Source organism: Budorcas taxicolor, chromosome 14 (assembly GCF_023091745.1).
Source record: "Budorcas taxicolor isolate Tak-1 chromosome 14, Takin1.1, whole genome shotgun sequence".
NCBI classification, from domain to species: Eukaryota; Metazoa; Chordata; class Mammalia; order Artiodactyla; family Bovidae; genus Budorcas; species Budorcas taxicolor.
In genome coordinates, this window is record NC_068923.1 from 31,611,804 (window position 1) to 31,633,744 (window position 21,941).

At 39.5% G+C, this 21,941-nt stretch overlaps 1 protein-coding gene across 1 annotated transcript; it reads left to right on the forward strand.

Annotated features, from left to right (window-relative positions):
* The first annotated feature begins 20 nt into the window (after positions 1-20).
* LOC128059376 (hyaluronan synthase 2-like) lies at positions 21-18,501 on the forward strand. The gene is made up of 3 exons (XM_052651803.1): positions 21-647; positions 15,924-16,025; positions 17,572-18,501. Exons 1-3 carry the CDS (start codon positions 21-23, stop codon positions 18,499-18,501), a joined length of 1,659 nt encoding a protein of 552 aa, XP_052507763.1.
* Positions 18,502-21,941: the final 3,440 nt, after the last annotated feature.

The window sequence follows — 21,941 nt, forward strand, 5'->3', positions numbered from 1 at the left end:
ATCATGTGATTGCTTCACAGATGCATTGTGAGAGGTTTCTATCTATCCTGAGAATATTTGGAACCACACTTTTTGGAGTCTCTCTCCTCACTGGAATGATCCTTTCTTATGTTATTGGCTACCAGTTTATCCACACAAATGATTACTATTTATCTTTTGGACCATATGGTGCCTTTTTAGCTTTACATGTTCTTATTCAAAACCTGTTTGCCTTTTTGGAGCACCGGAAAATGAAAAAATATGTAAGTATCCCCATTAACTTGGACAGAACTGTTGCTCTTTGCATTGCTGCATATCAAGAAGATCCAGACTATTTGTGGAAATGTTTGCAATCTGTGAAAAGGCTAACCTACCCCGGAATTAAAGTTGTCATGGTCATAGACGGAAACTCGGAAGATGACCTTTACATGATGGACATCTTCAGTGAAGTCATGGGCAGGGACCAGTCAGCCACTTATATCTGGAAGAACAACTACCATGTGAAGGGTCCTGGCGAGACGGATGAGTCACACAAAGAAAGCTCACAGCATGTCACCCAGTTGGTCTTGTCCAACAAGAGTATTTGCATCATGCAAAAATGGGGTGGAAAAAGAGAAGTCATGTACACGGCCTTCAGAGCACTGGGGCGAAGTGTGGATTATGTACAGGTAGGTCTCCACATCTGCCAGGACAAACATACATTTAAATAAAGCATCTTTTGTATCTCTCCAGTCATATGCTATAGCCCACCTTTATCCCTTCTGGACACAGTACTTCTTTCAGTTCATCTGAAAACAGCCACCAGGGAAGCCCAAGAATTCTGGAGTGGGTAGCCTGTCCCTTTTCCAGGGGATCTTTCCAACCCAGGAATTGAACTGGGGTCTCCTGCATTGTAGGCAGATTCTTTACCAGCTGAACTACTAGGGAAGCCCCATGACTGTTGAAAGCACATTTCAAAAGAGAAAGAGAAAAAAAATCAAATAAAATGATTAAGACAATGAAAACACTTCACTTGTGCAATGTTATTGGTTAGAAATCAAGATTCTTTTGATCAGTAGATCCATCTCTTTCCCTCTCTTCCCTTTTCTGCCACCTTGGGCCTGCTAAGTCAAATCCAACATTATTTTCCACAATCTTAAAATCAGCCTTGTAAATAGAGTCTGTTCCAGCCAGAAAGGTCCTGAGAAAGTCTACAGGCCCTAGGAAGTTTTTCACAGAGTCTAGGCACAATTTTGATTTAAAAGGAAAAGGAATTCAAAATTTAGACACAGAGAAAAGGAACAGAAAAATGAAAAAGGGAAGGGGGGAAGGAAAAAACAGCTTTTCAGAGCAAAACCTAAGTCATGTTTATTTCACTCCCCAAATAGCATTACCTCATTCACTGCAACTTGACCTTTGAAAACATTTGTGATGGTGTTTGCTTGTATGAAAATTAGACAGGCTGTGTCTCTCATTAATTCCCTGCCTGCACACTCTTGGGTTTCTCCACTCCTAGTTGTCACTGAGGCTTTCTTCTTTAGAATGTTAGTAGGGTTCCTGTGAGATTTTTTTTTTTTTTTTTAATGGGGGGGGGGGTGGGTGGGTTATGGAAGTGTTTCTTTTTTTCCCTTGCTTTTATTGAGATAGTTAGCAATAGAGTCTTATTACAAAAAATGTATAAACAAATCTCATTTAAGAATAGGTTAGCACAGAAGTTATCACAACATTATAAATCAACTATACATTCCTAAAAAAATAGGTGTAGGGATTTTCTTGCTCCTGGAAGTTCTCTAGTTATAATTTTTTACAGATAATTTTAGTAGATTTTGGCCGTAATTGTATCAAGAAAGGAGAGATGTTTCTGGCTTACAAAATCTGATGGACACTTTCCCCCCTTCTGTTGAAAGCAAAATTCTAGTTTTCAGAGGACGCATTGTATTCGTTAGGGGCCTTTATGATGCCCAGTGGGTCTCTCTGTGTGTAATGGGACAAGAATGGGCTTTGGGCTTCAGTGTCAACTGACTGAGGTTCTAGTCATAGTTAGTAATAGCTGCTGATCTTGAGGAAGACCACCTCCCAAACCTTGGTTACCTGGATACAAGAAACTAATTTCACAAGGGGTTTGAGATCATTATTACAAATCACGTATCCAAGTGGGCTTTACAAAAGTTGCTAATGATGGTATCATTAACTTTATTAAAAAGCTTGCTGGTAATAGTAATACTATTTTTTTATATGATCATCTAGTACTTACTTGAAAATTATGGTCCATGTCAATTCCCACCACAGAGTGAATTTGTTTAATCTCTGAAGAGTTTTGAAGTATTTCTTTTTAAAAATTAATTAATATTTGGCTGCACTGTGACCTTACTGAGGCACACACTGAGCAGTGGGGCGGTGCTGCTATGCTTTGTCGTGGTTGCAGGGATTTCTCATTGCAGTGGCTTCTCTCATTGCAAAGCACGAGCTTTAAGGCATGCAGATTTCAGTAACTGTGGCAAATGGGCTTAGTTGTTCTGGCATATGGGATCTTACCGGATGGGGGATTGAACCCATGTCCTCTGCATTGGGAGTCTTCCTGCCAACTACTGGACCACCAGGGAAGTCCTGAGGGGTTTCTTAAGTTGATACCATCTGTATATTAATCTCTCTTCTAGGGAATTGATAGAATTTCATTCCCAAGTTCTAATTTCTAGAGCTATCACAATTTAAGTAGTTTTAATTAACACAGGACATTCTCACATATTTACCTAGTGCAACTTCAGGCTCAGATGACAGAATAAAACATTTAAAGGAAAGAGTAACTTGGAAACTTGCAGAGGATTTGAAGAATGAAGCCCAAAAGAAGAGAACACCTATTTTGATACTTTACCTTTAATTCTAGTTAAAACAATTGTTACATTTGTCCTTTCTAATCAAGAAATCATTGTGTGGGGTTCCTTTTGTTTTTCAACCTGCTCTGCCCAAACTGCCTTCTCCCATCATTTTTGTTTTGAATTTTGTTTGTATTCTTGTAATTTGACATTGTATCTGTCCAAGAAAAAATAAAATATAAAATGTTAGAATAGACTTCCTGCTACAGATGTAATCAGGCTTGAGAACTTCTCTTCCTTCAGGATGAAGCCTCCAGATTGATTGACCTAAGCAGCAACTGGTAACTGGGCCCTGAATCCTTTTTGGACTTTCATTCCATTCCAACCATTCAAGTAAGGGTGAAAAAATCTTTTGGTATTCTGGGACCAGTAAATTCCATTGATCCTTCATCAAACCCTCAGATAGTTAACCATTCTGCCCTATAGGAGTAGAAATTACTAAAATTCAAATATTGTTGTTTTTCAGTCATTAAGTTGTGTCTGAATCCTTTGCAATTCCATGGACAGTAGCCCACCAGGCTCCTCTGTCCATGGGATTTCCCAAGCAAGAATGCTTGGAAGGGTTGCCATTTCCTCCTCCAGGGGATCTTCTGACCCAGGGATTAAACCTGTATCTCCTGCATTGGCAGGCAGATTCTTCACTGCTGAGCCAGCAGGGAAGCCCAAAATTCAAACATATGTATCAATATAACTGATTCACTTTGCTGTACACATGAAATGAATACAACATTGTAAACCAACTATACTTCAATAAAAATTGAAAAGAAAACAAAAACACTGTTCCAGGGTCCAAGAGTTGTAGAGCAGAAGCCCCAGGAAGAGCAAAGAGGGAGCGAGTTGAGTTTATCAGCTCCTGAGCATTGCAAGTGCTTGGATGTGGAGTTCAGTTGATTAGGGGCAGAAGGAAGCAACGTTCTTCCTAATACACAAGAGAGAATGGAGACTAGGGGAAGAAATTGACCATCTGCTTATACTTGCTAACCTGGCTAAAGAACACTGCTTAAGTGTTTGGAGAGATGGCCAAAATGATTGCTTCCAATTGCATCTGGATCCTTGGCACTTATCAGCACTCTTTTCACTTGATCTTGAATAGATGTCTTGGTTATTCCTCTCGTGTCTGTTATTCCATGTCTTTGTCATTCTCCCAGGGCCTTACCCAAACTCCTCCCTGTTTGACTACCTGTGATCTTGCCTCCTATGAAAGAGAACAGCAAAAGTACTTGCTCTGAAGGCTATCAAGGCCTTCTTTACTCTTTCCTGCTTACAGTTCCAAAGGTACTGACCTTATTTCTTATCTCAAGGCAACCTTCCATCTACCTCCGAGGCTCTCTCTGTTGGCATCCTCTGGTATATTCCAGACCAATTTTTATCAATTATCACCTCTTTGTCTAGCTCTCTCCACTATCATTTCTAGTCTTCTCTACTAATAACTGTCTCAGTTTTATAGTCCTTCAAATAATTAATACTGACGTGGAATATGGAAGGAAGATTTAGTTTAGGATAAATCCAACGTAGTAGCAAATTCAAAAGTGATGCTAGTGGCTCCTTTCAGAGACAGAGAAGATATAAAAACAGAAGAAGAAAAATAACAAAATGAGAAAACAAAGATATACAGAATGAGAAATAAAGAGAATGAGGAAGATTTTCTTAATTTTGAATAATGAGGAAACTTTTTCTTTTCTTTGATCTGCCTAGATATGGTTTAAGGTAGGGCAAAAGTCTTTCTTATCTTTTCAAAATATTACTTATATTAGTTTTTTCACTTGTCTAAATAGCCCAAGATTATGGCAATGTTTTAAAAAATGTAGGAAACCACAATAAGCAAAATTTAAATCATCTGCCACAAATACTTGACCCAAACATAGATTTTCAAATGAATACTTTCCGGTATATATGTCTTCTATCCTTTTTTAAATTTGAAATTATTTTATATTTGTCTTTTTGAACCATATTTTATTCTATAATATCAGAAGACTTTAACATATCTCCTATCACTGAACATGGATTTTATAAGGTAAGTGGCCACCAGTCTGTGTGATGAAAGAGAAAAATTGTCTTATGATGTGTGCAATAAGGATTTCCCAGGTATAAAATACACAATAAATATGAACATCTTTTTCAGATTTTTTTCGGCCACTCTTATGGCTGAAAGCAAAGAGGAACTGAAGAGCCTCTTGATGAAAGAGGAGAGTGAAAAACCTGGCTTAAAACTCAACATCCAAAAAACTAAGATCCTGGCATGACATCCAGGCCCATCACTTCATGGCAAATAGGTGGGGGAACAAGGGAAACAGTGAGAGACTTATTTTCTTGGGCTCCAAAATCACTGCAGATGGTGACTGCAGCCATGAAATTCAAAGATGCTTGCTTCTTGGAAGAAAAGCTATGGCCAACCTAGACAGCATATTAAAAAGCAGAGACATTGCTTTGCCTACAGAGCAGTGTCTAGTCCAGTCAACATCTGGTCTGTCTAATCAAGGCTATGGTTTTCCCAGTGGTCATGTATGGATGTGAGAGTTAACTATAAAGAAAGCTGAGCACTGAAAAACTGTTGCTTTCAAACTGTGGTGTTGGAGAAGATTCTTGAGAGTCACTTGGATTCTAAGGAGAGCCACCAGTCAATCCTAAAGGAAATCAGTCCTGAACATTCATTGGAGGGACTGCTGCTGAAGCTGAAGCTCCAATACTTTGGCCCCCTGGTGTGAAGACTGACTCATTGGAAAAGACACTGATGCTGGAAAAGGTTGAAGGCAGGAGGAGAAAGCTATAACAGAGGATGAGATGGTTGGATGGCATCACCGACTCGAAGGACATGAGTTTGAGCAAGGTCTGGGAGTTGGGGATGGACAGGGAGGCCTGGCGTGCTGCAGTCCATAGTGTTGCAAAGAATCAGATATGAATGAGTGAACTGAACTGAACTGATGAACATTTTCTAAAAGGGAAGTATATAGGAGACATTGTTCATTATCCAGTTGCTAAGTCATGTCCCACTCTTGCAACCCCATGGACTACAGAACGACAAGCTTTCCTGTCCTTCACTATCTCCTGGAGTTTGCTCAAACTCATGTCCATTGTGTTGATGATACCATCCAATCATCTCATCCTCTGTTGCCTCCTTCTCTTCTTGCCCTCAGTGTTTCCCAGCATCAGGGTCTTTTCCAATGAATCACTCTTCACATCAAGTAGCCAAAGTATTGGAGCTTCAGCATCAATCCTTCCAATGAATATTAAGAGTTGATTTCCTTTAGGATTGACTGGTTTGATCTCCTTGCTGTCCAGGGGATTCTCAAGAGTCTTCTCCAGCACCACAAACTGAAAGTATCAATTCTTTGGTGCTCAGCCTTCTTTATGGTCCAGCTCTCATATCCAATCATGACTACTCTAAAACAGTAGCTTTGATTATACAGACTATTGTCAGCAAGTGATGTCTCTACTTCTTAATATGCTCTCTAGGTTTGTCTTAGCTTCCCTTCCAAGGAGCAAGTGTCTTTTAATTTCATGGCTGTGGTTACTGTCCACAGTGATTTTGAAGCCCAAGAAAATAAAATCTGTCACTGTTTTCACTTTTCCCCCATCTATTTGTATGAATTGATGGGACTTGATGCCATGATCTTATTTTTTTGAATGTTTGGTTTTAAGCCTGCTTTTTCACTCTCCTCTTTCACCCTCCTCAAGAGACTCTTTAGTTCCTCTTGACTTTCTGCCATTAGAGTGGTATCATCTGCATATCTGAAGCTGTTGATATTTCTCCCAGTAATCTTAATTCCAGCTTGTGAGTCATCCAGTGTGGCATTTCCCATGATGTACTCTGCAGAGAAGTTAAATAAGCAGGAAGACAATATACAACCTTGATGTGCTCCTTTCCTAATTTGGAACCAGCCTATTGTTCCATGTCTGGTTCTAACTGTTGCTTCTTGACCTGCATACAGGTTTTCAGGAGACAGGTAAGATGGTCTGGTATTCCCATATCTTTCAGAATTTTCCAGTTTGTTGTGATGCACAAGGTCAAAAGTTTTAGCATAATCAATGAAGCAAAATAGATGTTTCTTTCTGAAATTCCCTTGCTTTCTCTATGATTCAACAGATGTTGACAATTTGATCTTTAATTCCTGTGTCTTTTTAAAATCCATCTTGTACATCTATCTGGAAATACTCAGTTCATGTACTGCTGAAGCCTAGCTTGAAGGATTTTGAGCATAACCTTGATAGCATATTGGGAAGATCCCCTGGAGAAGGGAAAGGCTACCCACTCCAGTATTCTGGCCTGGAAAATTCCATGAACGGTATATGGGGTTGCAAATAGTGGGACACGGCTGAGAAACTTTCACTTTCACTTTGTTAGCATGTGAAATGAATGCAAATGTATGATAGTCTGAACTTTCTTTGGCATTGCCCTTCTTTGGAGTTGGAATGAAAACTGACATTTTCCAGTCCTGTGGCCACTGTTGAGTTTTCAAAATTTGCTGGCATATTGAGTGCAACATTTTGACAGCATCATTTCACTTTTCATATAGGAGATAACTTTATTATGAATTTAATCTGATAGCATTCTAGCTATCCAAGATTCATTAAGCAGGAGAAAAATAAGACTGAATCATTCATAATAGTAGAGTTGACCAACATTATTCATGAATTTCATTTTTGTAAATTAACCTACTATCTAAATTGTATACTACCCCAAAATCAATAGCTGCAGTGCTTTTGTAATCATTTTCAGACATATGTGGAGTGGCACGGAGAAGGCAATGGCACCCCACTCCAGTACTCTTGCCTGGAAAATCCCATGGATGGAGGAGCCTGGAAGGCTGCAGTCCACGTGGTTGCTGAGGGTCGGACACGACTGAGCGACTTCACTTCCACTTTTCACTTTCATGTATTGGAGAAGGAAATGGCAACCCACTCCAGTGTTCTTGCCTGGAGAATCCCAGGGACGGGGGAGCCTGGTGGGCTGCAGTCTGTGGGTCGCAAAGAGTCAGACACGACTGAAGTGACTTAGCAGTAGCAGTAGTGGAGTGGCAAAAGATTTGTCAGCCAATATTCATGTTCTCTGCTGAAGTCAAACAAGATCATGCATGCCTTCTTGTCTCAGCTTTTACACAGTAAACAAATAACTTGTTTAGTCTATTATCATGTTTTTGTTTAAAATGGTCCCCAAGTATAATGTCAAAGTGCTATCTAGTGTTCATAATGCAAGAAAGTTATAAATGCCTTGTGGAGAAAATAGGTCTGTTAAATGAGCTTTGTTCAGGCATGAATTCAAGTACATTGGACATAAGTTCACTGTTAATGAATCATAAGTGTGTGTGTCTTTGTGTGTGTCTTAAAACAGAATACAAATTTTAAAAATTTAGACATTGATCACTAGACAAAGATGTTGTGATCAGAGGCTTAGAGGAGTCAAACCCTGTATTTCAGCTGAAAGAAATTTTTGACATCTGCTAATTCATTGTTCATGGAAACTTGGTAGGAACATACCTACTGTGAATAACGAGAACTGACTGCATAAAACATTTGGTTGATTCTTGTTTTATATAGGAAATCTAACTGAAATATTCTGAGGGCAGCTGTTGAGAATTTATATGTTTCTTTGTAGTCTTCATTTTATATGATAAGATGGACAGAAAGAGCTTTTGATTTGTTCTCAGTTTCCTGCATGCAGATCATGTCTTGTGGTTTTCCCCAATGTCAAGTTAAGCTCTTCATGAACTGGTGTATTTTCCCCCACAGCTTCTAGCCCAGAGCTGAATGGCCAACTTTCATGAAATTATACACTTTTATTAATTGGTGAAGAGACAGGTAGAAATTCTGCTTCTACTAGACTGGTTTTAAGAAGGGCTAGAGTTCTACCCTTCACACACAAATAGATACTATATGTCCATGAATATATTTCCTTTCACAGACTGTGGTAGATGATGGTTTTCTAGTTGGCATTCTATCACCAAATACATCCAGAAACTGAACTTCTACAAAGAACTCTTTAATCCCACTATAACAAACCCCTCCCAATGGATTTCTGAAAGCTTTCCCTTCTGACAGTTAAATTCACCATGTGAACAATCTCTCTCAGAGAACTTCTGGCACTCTGCTGTTGGAAACTGGGAAGGGGGACCAATTTAAATAAACAGAACCTCAAAAATTTGGTTAAGTTTAGTCTTTTCCGAGAGACAGTTCCCTTGGCTTACTTCTGCTCACAAGCAGGTGGAGTTACTTGAACAATAGTTCTAGATTGCTCCCATTCCTGTTGTTTTTAATCATATTTTAGCTTTCTGGTTTTACCTTTCCTGGCTTGAGTCAATAGAGGTGGGTGTGGCCATAAACTCTGGATGCTGAAAGGTTGAAAGGTGGGTTGAACTTCTGCCTTCACCTTTTACTACCTTAGTGACTGATCTTCCAGGCTTATGACTGTATATTTACAAAACAGTGATAAATAAGGCAAGATCAGAAAAACTTTGCTATTGGAGGAATCCGTTTAGGTTTCTTCTGAGACTTGTGTTAGAGAAATACTATTGATATTTTCTACAGCGGAAAACTTATGCCTCAGTTCAGTTCAGTTCAGTTGCTCAGTCATGTGTGACTCTTTGCGACCCCATGGACCACAGCACTCCAGGCCTCCCTGTCCATCACAAACTCCCAGAGTTTACCCGTACTCATGTCCATTGAATCGGTGATGCCATCCAACCATCTCATCCTCTGTTGTCCTCTTCTCCTCCTGCCTTCAATCTTTCCCAGCATCAGGGTCTTTTCAAATTAGTCAGCTCTTCGCATCAGGTGGCCAAAATATTGGAGTTTCAGCTTCAACATCAGTCCTTCCAATGAATACTTAGGACTGATCTCCTTTAGGATGGACTGGTTGGATCTCCTTGCAGTCTAAGGAACTCTAAAGAGTCTTCTGCAAAACCACAGTTCAAAAGCATCAATTCTTCAGCATTCAGCTTTCTTTATAGTCCAACTCTCACATCCATACATGACTACTGGAAAAACCAGAGCCTTGACTAGATGGACCTTTGTTGGCAAAGTAATGTCTCTGTTTTTTAACATGCTTTCTAGGTTGGTCATAACTTTCCTACCAAGGAGTAAGCATCTTTTAATTTCATGGCTGCAGTCACCATCTGCAGGGATTTTAGAGCCCCCCAAAAAACAAAGTCAGCCACTGTTTCCACTATTTCCCTATCATTTGCCATGAAGTGATGGGACCGGATGCCATGATCTTAGTTTTCTGAACTTTTCCACTTTCCTCTTTCACTTTTATCAAGAGGCTTTTTAGTTCTTCACTTTCTGCCATAAGGGTGGTGTCATCTGCATATCTGAGGTTATTGATTTTTCTCCCAGCAAACTTGATTCCAGCTTGTGCTTCATCCAGCCCAGCATTTCTCATGATGTACTCTGCATACAAGTTAAATAAGCAGGGTGACAATATACAGCCTTGAGGGACTCCTTTTCCTATTTGGAACCAGTCTATTGTTCCATGTCTAATTCTAACTGTTGCTTCCTGACTTGCACATGGATTTCTTAAGAGACAGGTCAGGTGGTCTGGTATTCCCATCTCTCTCAGAATTTTCCACAGTTTATTGTGATCCACACAGTCAAAGGCTTTGGCATTGTCAGTAAAGGAGAAATAGATGTTTTTCTGGAATTCTCTTGCTTTTTCAATGATCCAGGAGATGTTGGCAATTTGATCTCTGTTTCCTCTGCCTTTTCTAAAACCAGCTTGAACATCTGGAAGTTCACGGTTCATATATTGCTGAAGCCTGGCTCGGAGAATTTTGTGCATTACATTACTATCAAAATGTGGGCCACTGGAGAAGGGAATGGCAAACCACTTCAGTATTCTTGCCTTGAGAATCCCATGAACAGTATGAAAAGGCAAAAAGATAGGACACTGAAAGATGAACTCCCCAAGTGGGTAGGTGCCTAATATGCTCCTGGAGATCAGTGGAGATATATAACTCCAGAAAGAATGAAGGGATGGAGCCAAAGCAAAAACAACACCCAGTTGTGGATGTGACTGGTGATAGAAGCAAGGTCCAATGCTGTAAAGAGCAATATTGCAAAGGAATCTGGAATGTTAGGCCCATGAATCAAGGCAAATTGGAAGTGGTCAAACAGGAGATGGCAAGAGTGAACATTGACATTCTAGGAATCAGCAAACTAAAATGGACTGGAATGGGTGAATTTAACTCATATGACCATTATATCTACTACTGTGGGCAGGAATCCCTTAGAAGAAATGGAGTAGCCATCATAGTCAATAGAAGAGTCTGAAATGCAGTACTTGGATGCAATCTCAAAAATGACGGAATGATCTCTGTTTGGTTCCAAGGCAAACTTATGCCTAGGTTTTGTCTATTGTTTTTCCCCTAGAAAAGTGAGACCATACTGGACTGATATAGAAAGGCAAGAAAATAAAAACTGAGTTTTTATTTAGAAAATATATCTATCATGCTTCTAAATAAGCAATATAAAAGTAAAAATTAGAAGTTAACCCTGAAATTGATATAATTTAGCTAAATCTAGAGAGGTGATGTTTACTTTTTATAACTGGATACCCTATCTACTCCTTAAGTCAGTGGTCCTCAACCTTTTTGGCATCAGGGACCAGTTTTGCTGAAGAAAATTTTTCCACAGACTGGAAAGTGGGGATGGTTTGGAGATGATTCAAGCATACAACATTTATTGTGCACTTTATTCCTGTTATTATTACATCAGTTCTACCTCAGATCATCAGGCATTAGATCGTGGAGTTTGGAGACCCCTGCCTTAAGTCATATAATGCATTTAAGTTGTTCCAATAATGCATTTGATTTGCTGTTTTCACCAAGTATTTTTTTATTAGTAAATAATCTCAGGAAACATTATAATTAGTAAAATTGAAACACATACATTTTAAAAATGTTGGGATTCCTTAGCTAATTATGTGAGGGTATCATGCCAAATATGTGTAGACTCCACTTCAAATGTGAGCCTTTATGCTTCTACAAATTGTTTTCTTAGGTTGTTTTTTTTTTTTTTTCAAAACTGGCATATCAAATCCCTACTATTTTTATAAAGTAGTGAGAGAACTATAAAAATAATTGATATAAATAATTAGTCTAAATCTTGACTAAATTCCATCCAGGACTGCCAGACTTGGGAATTACAGATAACACCTCCATCTGCCAACCATGATATTTATTGTTTGGATGGGGAAGTTTCTACCAAAAAGTAGATTGCTTCAGGCAAAGTCATCTTCTTTTTGGGAGAACCTAGGGGGTCAATCAGGCAGATTTCTTCACTGGTGCTGACCAGGTAATTCCAGTTTGATGGCTTAAACATCACATTCTTTGGAAAGGCTTAAATTACAATTAGGTTCAATATTAAGTTTTGATATACTGACATGGGTTAAGCACAACTGACTCCATTTTGGGCCTAGTGCTTCTTTTTAACAATTCTCATATTTAGATCAGACTCTCAGCTTAACCGGAGAAGGCAGTGGCAACCCACTCCAGTACTTTTGCCTGGAAAATCCCATGGATGGAGGAGTCTGGTAGGCTGCAGTCCATGGGGTCGTGAAGAGTCGGACATGACTGAGAGACTTCACTTTCACTTTTCACTTTCCTGCATTGGAGAAGGAAATGGCAACCCACTCCAGTGTTCTTGCCTGGAGAATCCCAGGGACGGGGGAGCCTAGTGGGCTACCGTCTCCGGGGTCACACAGAGTCGGACACAACTGAAGCAACTTAGCAGCAGCAGCAGCTCAGCTTAACAGGGCTTTCCAATGCAGGAGAATCTGCCTCCCAGTGCAAGAGATATAACAGGTGTGGGTTCAACTCTGGATCGGGAGGCTCCCCTGGAGGAAGAAATGACAACCCATTCCAGTATTCTTGCCTGGAGAATCCCATGGACAGAGGAGCTCGATGGGCTACAGTCCATGAGGTCACAAAGAGTGGAACATGACTGTGTGTCTGAGCACAGTACAGCAGCACTCAGCTTAACAGAGACAATCAAATTTTAAGGAAATGTTCTTTAAAAAAACTTAGGAAGTGTTCTTTAGGAACATTTGCTTGGCAATCAGTGACTGTGAACATGGCACTTAAAGTTTTGAAAGAATACAACGTACCAGGGAGAGTATGATGACTATTATAAACAGGATAATTCCCAATGTCTGAAGTGGATTTTAGGACCAGGATCCCCAAGACCCAAGCCAATCAAAATCAAATAAGTTCTTTTTAAATAGTGCTGCAGTGAACTTTAGGGTACATGCGTTTTTTGAATTGTGATTTTCCCAGGGTATATGCCCAGGAGAGGGATTTCTGGGTCACATGGTAGTTCTATTTTTAATTTTTTCAAGAACCTCTATACTGTTCTCCATAGTGGCTGTATCTTACAGAGTGAAGTAAGTCAGGAAGAGAAAAGCTAATATCATATATTAAAGGATGTATATGGAATCTAGAAAATTAGTACAAATGAACCTAGTTCCAGGGCAGGAATAGAGACACAGACATAGAGGATGGGTGTGTGGACACAGGAGTAAGGAGAGGGTAGGATGAATTGGGAGCTGAGGTTTGACATCAATACACTGCCAGGTATAAAATAAATAGCTAGTGGGAACCTGCAGTATAGCATACAGAGCTCAGATTGGTATTCTATGATGACCTAGAGGGGTGCAATGGGGGCATGGCATGGGAGAGAGGTCCAGGGAGGGGTATATGTATCCATAGAGCTGATTCACTTCATTGTACAGCAGACACATACACAACATTCTATAGCAACTATATGCATTTTAAAAAACAGAAGTGAAAAAAAGAGAATGAATTTAAAAAAATCAAGTAAGTCCATGTAAAGACCCCATTGAAAGAATCTTTTTAAGCCAAGTGTTTTGCTCAGTGATCTTATGTAACTGAGTTTCCATTTCCTCAGAAGTGTTAATGCAGGTAGTTTTGACCACAACACTGCCATGTGCCTTCCATGTAGGCAATCATAAACCCAAGGAAAATGATAACCACAGTTAAGGTAAATACTATCTGGTCACAAATCACTTCCACTAAGTTGGCGCTGTTAATGAATTTCAGCATGAAGAACAGATCCAAGCCAATGCCAGAGTACTGAAAGGAAAGAAAGAGAAAAAGACAGTGTTTCACTTTTAGTTAAGCTATAAGGTTTTGATCTGGTATCTTGGGTTGAAGAAAATTATGTTGATGTCAGCTACTTCTCTTTCTCATCAACTTGATTTTGAGGTTTCTAGCTAAGGTGATGGAGAAGGCAATGGCAACCCACTCCAGTGCTCTTGCCTGGAGAATCCCAAGGACTGCAGAGCCTGGTGGGCTGCCGTCTATGGGGTCGCACAGAGTCGGACATGACTGAAGCGACTTAGCAGCAGCTATTGTGAAGTTTCTAGAGTCTGAAGGAGCCCTTCTTAATGGAGAGATGTGGACCTAAGGTTCTAGTTCTTGAAGTTTGGCTGCCATCTGTATAGTGGGGAAAACCTGGTATAGTCCCTTCTGGGAGATTTAAGGGCAGCCTTTGTTCTTAGTGACTGCAAAGGAAATGAGTGGGAGAAAATTGGCAATGTTCATTTGGAGAGTCTTAGCCATATATTTGAGGAAACTAGAAGAATTCTGGATTTAATCCAGTTAATAGGTCTGTAACAAAGCCTCTGATGCAATTAACAGGACTAGAATCTAAAGTCTGGGCTTTCCTGATAGCTCACTTGGTAAAGAATCTGCCTGCAATGCAGGAGACCTGGGTTCAATCCCTGGGTTGGGAAGATCTGCTGGAGAAGGGAAAGGCTACCCACTCCAGTATTCTGGCCTGAAGAATTCAATAGACTGTATAGTCCATGGGTCTACAAAGGTACAAAGAGATATGTCTGTTAGGGGTTCATGATATAGAAAAAATCCCAAATTTCTTGGTTTCAAAATTGCGGTTTTTGACTCATATAAAAATTTTTAAGAACAATTAGAATTACTACAACTGCTTCAGTTAATTTACATCTGCTTTTATGTACAAAGGCCTAGAAAAATACTTAGGACTCTAGAATAAAGAATGAAGGCCATGCAGGTTCCCTTTCTGACCGAGTGCCATTTGCCAAGTTAAGATCATATGGACATCTTGCTTCAGAATTATACAACTAATTTTAAGAGAATTGCTTTCCTATATTTTATTCACCATATTAAAATGGAGGGGAAATCACTGTTAAACATGCCTCCCTTTCAATACTATCTTAGAAAATTTTGATATCTTTCAGATTGTGGGACAAGTTGTCTAAAAGTAAAAGTTTCTCCATTGTGTCCAACTCTCTGTGGCCTCATGGACTGTAGCTTGCCAGGCTCCTCTGTCCATGGAATTTTCCAAGCAAGAATACTGGAGTGGGTAGCCATTCCCTTCTCCAGAGGATCTTGCCAACCCAGGGATTGAACCCAGGCCTCCCGCATTGGGGGTGGATTCCTTACCGTCTGAGCCACCAGGGAAGCTCTAAAAGCCTTAGTTAAAGCAATTTAAAAAAAAAAAAACAAAACATCTTGAGTGACAACTCATGATATTTTCCAAGTCCTGGAAACCTAAGATGTTGCCTAAGACATGAGACTTTCATTGCCAAAATTGGGAGCAACCATAGCAAACCAGGAAAAGCAGGTCACTTCGCAAGATATTCCTGGCCCATCATTTCAGCTGTTCTAGCCAACGATGTCATTAACTTAAATACTGAGCTTGCTGAAAAGCAAGCTTTTTTTTTTTTTTTTTTTTTGTATTGGGGTCATGATATAACAAATTGTCACCCCACTGATACTTACTTATTAAGACTTAGTGACAGAAATGCTGAAAATATAAAATATATGCCCAATTTAGAACTCTAATGCTAGGAAAGATTGGAGGTGGGAGGAGAAGGGTACGACAGAGGATGAGATGGTTGGATGGCATCATTGACTTAATGGACATGAGTTTGAGTAAGCTCCGGAAGTTGGTGATGGACAGGGAAGCCTATCGTGCTGCAGCCCATGGGGTCTCAAAGAGTCAGACACGACTGAGCCACTGAACTGAACTGGACTGAATTTAGACTATATGGAGTGTTCTCAATTGTCTTTAATGTTTCATTCATTTTTTAGCTTTTCTATGCAGGTCTGTGATTCAGACACCATGCTTGATCCTGCCGCAACTGTGGAGATGGTAAAAGTTTTAGAAGTAGACCACAAGGTTAGAGGTGTTGGGGGAGATGTCAAGGTGCGTATGGCTTCACTTTTTGCATGGGTCACTTTTAGAAGCAAAAATGACCCCTGGAACATACATTTACTCCACACCAAACTCTGTGCCAGGTATTGGTTCTGGAGCTGGAAACACATTAGAATGTGCTTTGGACATACCTTACTGTGTCTTCTTTTGTCTAAATTGAAATAATTTATGAGTTCTTTGCTTAATCCTGGGTTATAACCCATTTATGTAGTGGCTGATAAGTAATATAAAATATAATGTGTGTGTTAGTCACCCAGTCATGTCCAACTCTTTGTGACCCCATGGACTGTAGCCTACCAGGGTCCTCCATCCATGGGATTTTCCAGGCAAGAGTACTGGAGTAGACTGGGTTGGTTGCCATTTCCTTCTCCAGGGGATCTTCCTGACCCAGGGACTGAACCCAGGTCTCCCGCATTGCCGGCAGTCTCTTTACTGTCTGAGCCACCAGGGAAGCCCAAAAATATAATGTGTGTGTACTATTTCCACCATATCTTCTTGAGCCATAACTTCATGTTCTGATAAGATGATATTGGAACTCACTTAATACAAGGATTAAACAAAATGGAAGTATGGCAGGGATGGATTTTATATTGTATACCTATGTCTTAAAAACTTGTGGTTTTCCAGTTTTTTATTTCACGTTATTTGCTATCAATGGGGAAACAATTAATGAAACCAATATTAATGAAGGTGATTTGAAATGTGTGGGACAGTAAAATATATATGTGAAAGTTTGTGAGGTTTAAATGAGTTCTTTGCCAAAGTGCAATTAGTTTTTAGCAAAAGATAAGAAGCATATGGAAATTTGATTTAAATTTAGGTATCACATTACTGTATAACCCATATTTATATGCATGGTGATAGTGAAGGCAAAGAAGATGCACTAGATGGACTAAGAAATAGCCTGATGATAAAAAAGAAGCACGCAAAATTCCACTGAAAACTGAACAAAGTTGAGACAGAGGAAATAATTATGAAATATTGCCAGAAAAACAATGGTCAATAAACTGTATACAGAGCTTTATTACAGGATTCAAGTTTTGGGTAGAGAACACAGGAAACCGTATTATCATTGGCATTGAAAAAAAGTAGGGAGGAAGGGGAAGGAAAAATAGCAGACTTGCATGACTGGAAATTATCCAGAGTAGAAGAAAATAGGACTTAACAATTTTCAAATATTGAATGGTATGGAAGAGTGGGAGAGAATTTAGAAACTGAGAATTAAGGCTAAAGAAACCCGTCAATATTATAACAAGAACAGGAACAAAAATCATAGCAAAAAGAGTACAGAGAGTGATAAAATAGAAAAAAAAATTATCTAGTCCCAATACATTCAATCCACTTATAAAATTAATCCAGTCATAGAGAATCAGACAATAAAATATCACTGTGTCAAAAATAGGGAGAAAGCCAAAATAGGCAAACAAAATAACAAAACACTCTAGGTAGTAACCTCAGGATGGTCCAGATTTTACTGGAATTTTCAGCATATTCACCTTTATGTAATTATTTTTACTTACTTTTATTTTTCTTGCAGATTTTAAACAAGTATGATTCCTGGATCTCCTTCCTCAGCAGTGTGAGATACTGGATGGCTTTTAACATAGAAAGGGCCTGTCAGTCTTATTTCGGATGTGTCCAGTGCATTAGTGGACCTCTGGGAATGTACAGAAACTCCTTACTGCATGAATTTGTGGAAGACTGGTACAATCAAGAATTTATGGGCAGCCAATGTAGTTTTGGAGACGACAGGCATCTAACGAACCGAGTGCTGAGTCTGGGCTATGCAACGAAATACACAGCTCGATCCAAGTGCCTTACTGAAACACCTATAGAATATCTCAGATGGTTAAACCAGCAGACCCGCTGGAGCAAGTCCTACTTCCGAGAGTGGCTGTACAACGCGTTGTGGTTTCATAAACATCACTTGTGGATGACCTATGGAGCCGTCATCACTGGGTTCTTCCCTTTCTTTCTCATTGCCACAGTGATCTGGTTCTTCTACAGGAGTAATGTTTGGAACATCCTCCTCTTATTGTTAACCATCAAGTTAGTGGCTCTCATAAAGTCATCCTTTGCTGTCTGCCTTAGAGGAAACATTGTCATGGTCTTCATGTCCTTCTACTCAGTGTTATACATGTCAAGTTTACTTCCCGCCAAGATATTTGCAATTGTGACAATAAACAAAGCTGGGTGGGGCACATCTGGAAGGAAAAAAATTGTTACTAATTTTGTGGGACTCATTCCAGTATCAGTCTGGTCTATAATTCTCCTGGGTGGTTTGATTTTCACCATTTATAAGGAAGTTAGAAAGCCATTCTCAGAATCCAAAAAGAAAGTTCTAGTTACTGCTTTGTCCATCTATGCATGCTATTGGGTTGTGTTTCTGATGCTCTATGTGGTTTTTGTTAAGAGATGCGGCAGGTGGAAGAAGAAAGAGCAGTACGACATGATGCTTGATGTATAATCTTACACTGAAGTTTGCAGACATTCCAAAAACCTTCTTCCTCTAGGAACTGTACTGATTGTACAGAATTGTGGAATCAGATGATGGCAACAAAGGAAATATATCACTGCTTCTGGGACAACTGAGAGAGTAGCATTGACATATGTACACAGCCATGTGTAAAAACGATAGCTAGTGGGAAGCTGCTGTTTAACATAGGGAGCTCTGTTTGGTGCTCTATAATGACCTAAAGAGGTGCAATCGGGGGTTGTGGTGGAAGTCTCAAGAGGGAGGGGATATCTGTATTAATATATTTATGGCTGACTCATGTTGTACAGAAGAGACTAATACAACATTGTAAATTCCATTTACAAATAAATTTTTAAACATTGTTTGGTTTTATTTTGATTCGACCAAATTTTTTACCTCATCAATAAGAAGAAGCTCAGGTTTAAGCTGTTATTTTTATAAAAATGAGAAGAATTTTTGTGTATGCACTTTCGCCTACAGTACATCCACCAAACAGTGTTTTGCCCTATGTACCTCGCTAGCCACGCTTTATGTGGGTTATCATGGAAGAAAAGGATTTTGGAAACGCAAGGAAAAGTTCTTTCAACAAATACATGCTCTGTGTTTAAAACAGATAACCAACAGGGAATGCTGTTCAATGTTCTGTAAAAACCTCAATGGGAAAAGAATTTGAAAAAGAACAGATACAGACATATGTATAACAACCATTTTGCTGCACACCAGAAACTGACACCACGTTGTTAATCTGCTGCTGCTGCTAAGTCTCTTCAGTCATGTCCGACTTTGTGCGACCCCAGAGACGGCACCCTACCAGGTTCCCCCATGCCTGGGATTCTCCAGGCAAGAACACTGGAGTGGGTTGCCATTTCCTCCTCCAATACATGAAAGTGAAAAGTGGAAGTGAAGTTGCTCAGTTGTGTCTGACTCTCCGTGACCCCATGGACTGCAGCCTTCCAGGCTCCTCCGTCCATGGGATTTTCCAGGCAAGAGTACTGGAGTGGGGTGCCGTTGCCTTCTCCAATACATGAAAGGGAAAAGTGAAAAGGAGGTCGCTCAGTCGTGTCTGACTCTTCGTGACCCCATGGACTGCAACCTACCAGGCTCCTCCACCCATGGGATTTTCCAGGCAAGAGTATAGTTTGGGTAAATGCAATTCAGTACATCATTTTTTGTTTTGTAGCCTCAGTATACCTAATCTTATCTATGCACTAAACTTATTTAACCTGCCTTTCTTTTTTTCAGCTTTCTAGTTTGCTTTACATGTTTGTATGAGGTTTATACAGTTGAGTTGGATAAATTATAATAAACCTAAAACATGTAGATTAAAGATCGGCAGATCCAGCTGTCCTCTTTTTCTTTCTAGGAAGGATTTTTTTCTGAATTACACAGATAATTTTTTCATTTCTCTTGTTCTTAGCCTACACAAATATGCTTACACACTTACATTTATATTAATGTTTTCTTTTTAAAAAAATGTATATTCAGATCTTCTGCCTAACTAAAAAAAATTATCTATTTATCTATTTTTGGCTGCACTGGGTCTTCATTGATGTGCACTGGCTTTCTTTAGTTGCGGCAAGCAGGGGTGACTCTTCGTTGTGGTGTGTGGGGTTCTCATTGTGGTAGCAGTAGCTTCTCTTATTGCAGAGCATGGACTCTAGATGGTGGGCTCAGGAGTGTGGTGCGTGGGCTTAGTTGCTCCTTGGATTGTGGATTCTTCCTGCACCAAGAATTGAACTTGTGTCTCCTGTATTTGCAGGCAGATCCTTAACCACTGGACCATCAGGGAAGCCCTCAATCAAGGTTTAATGTTAAGAATTAGCACATAAAAATGGATGCACCTGGTACAATTAACCTGGCTACTCCAGAGCTTCAATTTTCCAGTTTGACTTTTGATATGACTCATCTTGCCCTGTGACTAGTGTTGTGCAGAATTACATTAAAAACAAAAAGTAGATTTCTTGGTTTGCTTCCTCTTGCACATACTTTGCCCTTTTTCTTTATCTTGGTTTGCATTTTACTCTAAAACCTGGAATGACTTTTCCTTCCCCCTCTCCATATTGACTTGTCAAAATTCTTCAACATCCTTCACTCAAGACATAATTTTACTACCATTTTCTTCCCCAAATACCTCAGCTTAAAAGGTTTTCTTACTCCCCTTCACTCTTAAACTTCATTTTATCTCTACCATGCAGCTCTGTTTTTTTCCCTTCTGCCTTAAGTTGTGAATATCAGTGCACATGATAATATCCTGGAACACTAAAAGGTTTTGAATCTGATGCTACATTTTCATCATTTTTGAGTCCTCTGTGGTGGCTAGTAGAGTCAAGGGTTCAATATAATTTGGTGAATAAGTAGATGAATGCCTGAAAGAAGAACGTTCAGGATGAACTCAAGTAATGAATCTTCTTTAAGGGGAGTCTGGCATTTTTCTCAATTAGCTTACAGGAAAGGCTGTGAAGGCTGCAGTTCGGATTGGGGCAGTGGATTGATATCTGTGTCAGGGGAAAGAGAGTTACCTTGGCACTGTCCACTAAGTTAAGACATTCACTCAACAAACAGACTTTGAGTGTGATTATGTGCCAAACTGCTGGGATTTCAAAAATAAGAAATGATGCCTGCTTTTAAGGAATTCTTTGAATTTCTCCAGCAAACCAGGCTCCAACACTTCTGTGGGCATTTCCAAAAGCTCTTCCCAACCAAACCTCCTTCCCCCTATTACCTTTAATTAACTCTTTTATTGTTTTTTTTTTTTTTTGTTTGTTTATTTGCTTTGGTCGCAAGAAGAGGTTTGGAGGATCCTTGATTCCTGACCAGGGATCAAATCTGAGACTCCTGCAGTGGAAGCTCGAAATCTCAACCAACAGATCTGCAGGGGAGTTCCCCAAATTAAATTTTATTCCATCCTTCAACCTCACTTTAGTCATATTTTCTCAGGCACTCCTTCCATGATTATTTCTCTATTATATTCTCCTATGAACATTGTCATACTTATTTTTAATTTTCATTCTATGATTCCTTGTTTGATATCCGTCTCTCTTATTATAGGACAAACTCAGTGGAAGAAGGAACTGCATGAGATTTTTTAAGCATCCCATCCTCTGAGTCTAGTGTAGTTTGTCACATGATAGGAGCTCAATAAGAACTTGTGGACTGAATAAACGAGTGAAGGAATGAAATTCCCAATACAGCTTATGAAATAGCCAGAGTCTGATTTCTGTAAAAGAAAAAAAGAAAGAAAAATCTCTGAACTTTTCATTTGTAAAGAATTCCTTTATACCTGGATAGACAAATAACTTATGGAAGAAAGAGCATAGAGATGGCAGAGTTTCATCAGTTTAGGGAAAGGAACATTTATGGGTAGGAAGCTCTTTCTTAGCTGTGAGAAATGTAAAGTGATAATTCACTAGGATTTCAATAAAGATTTACAG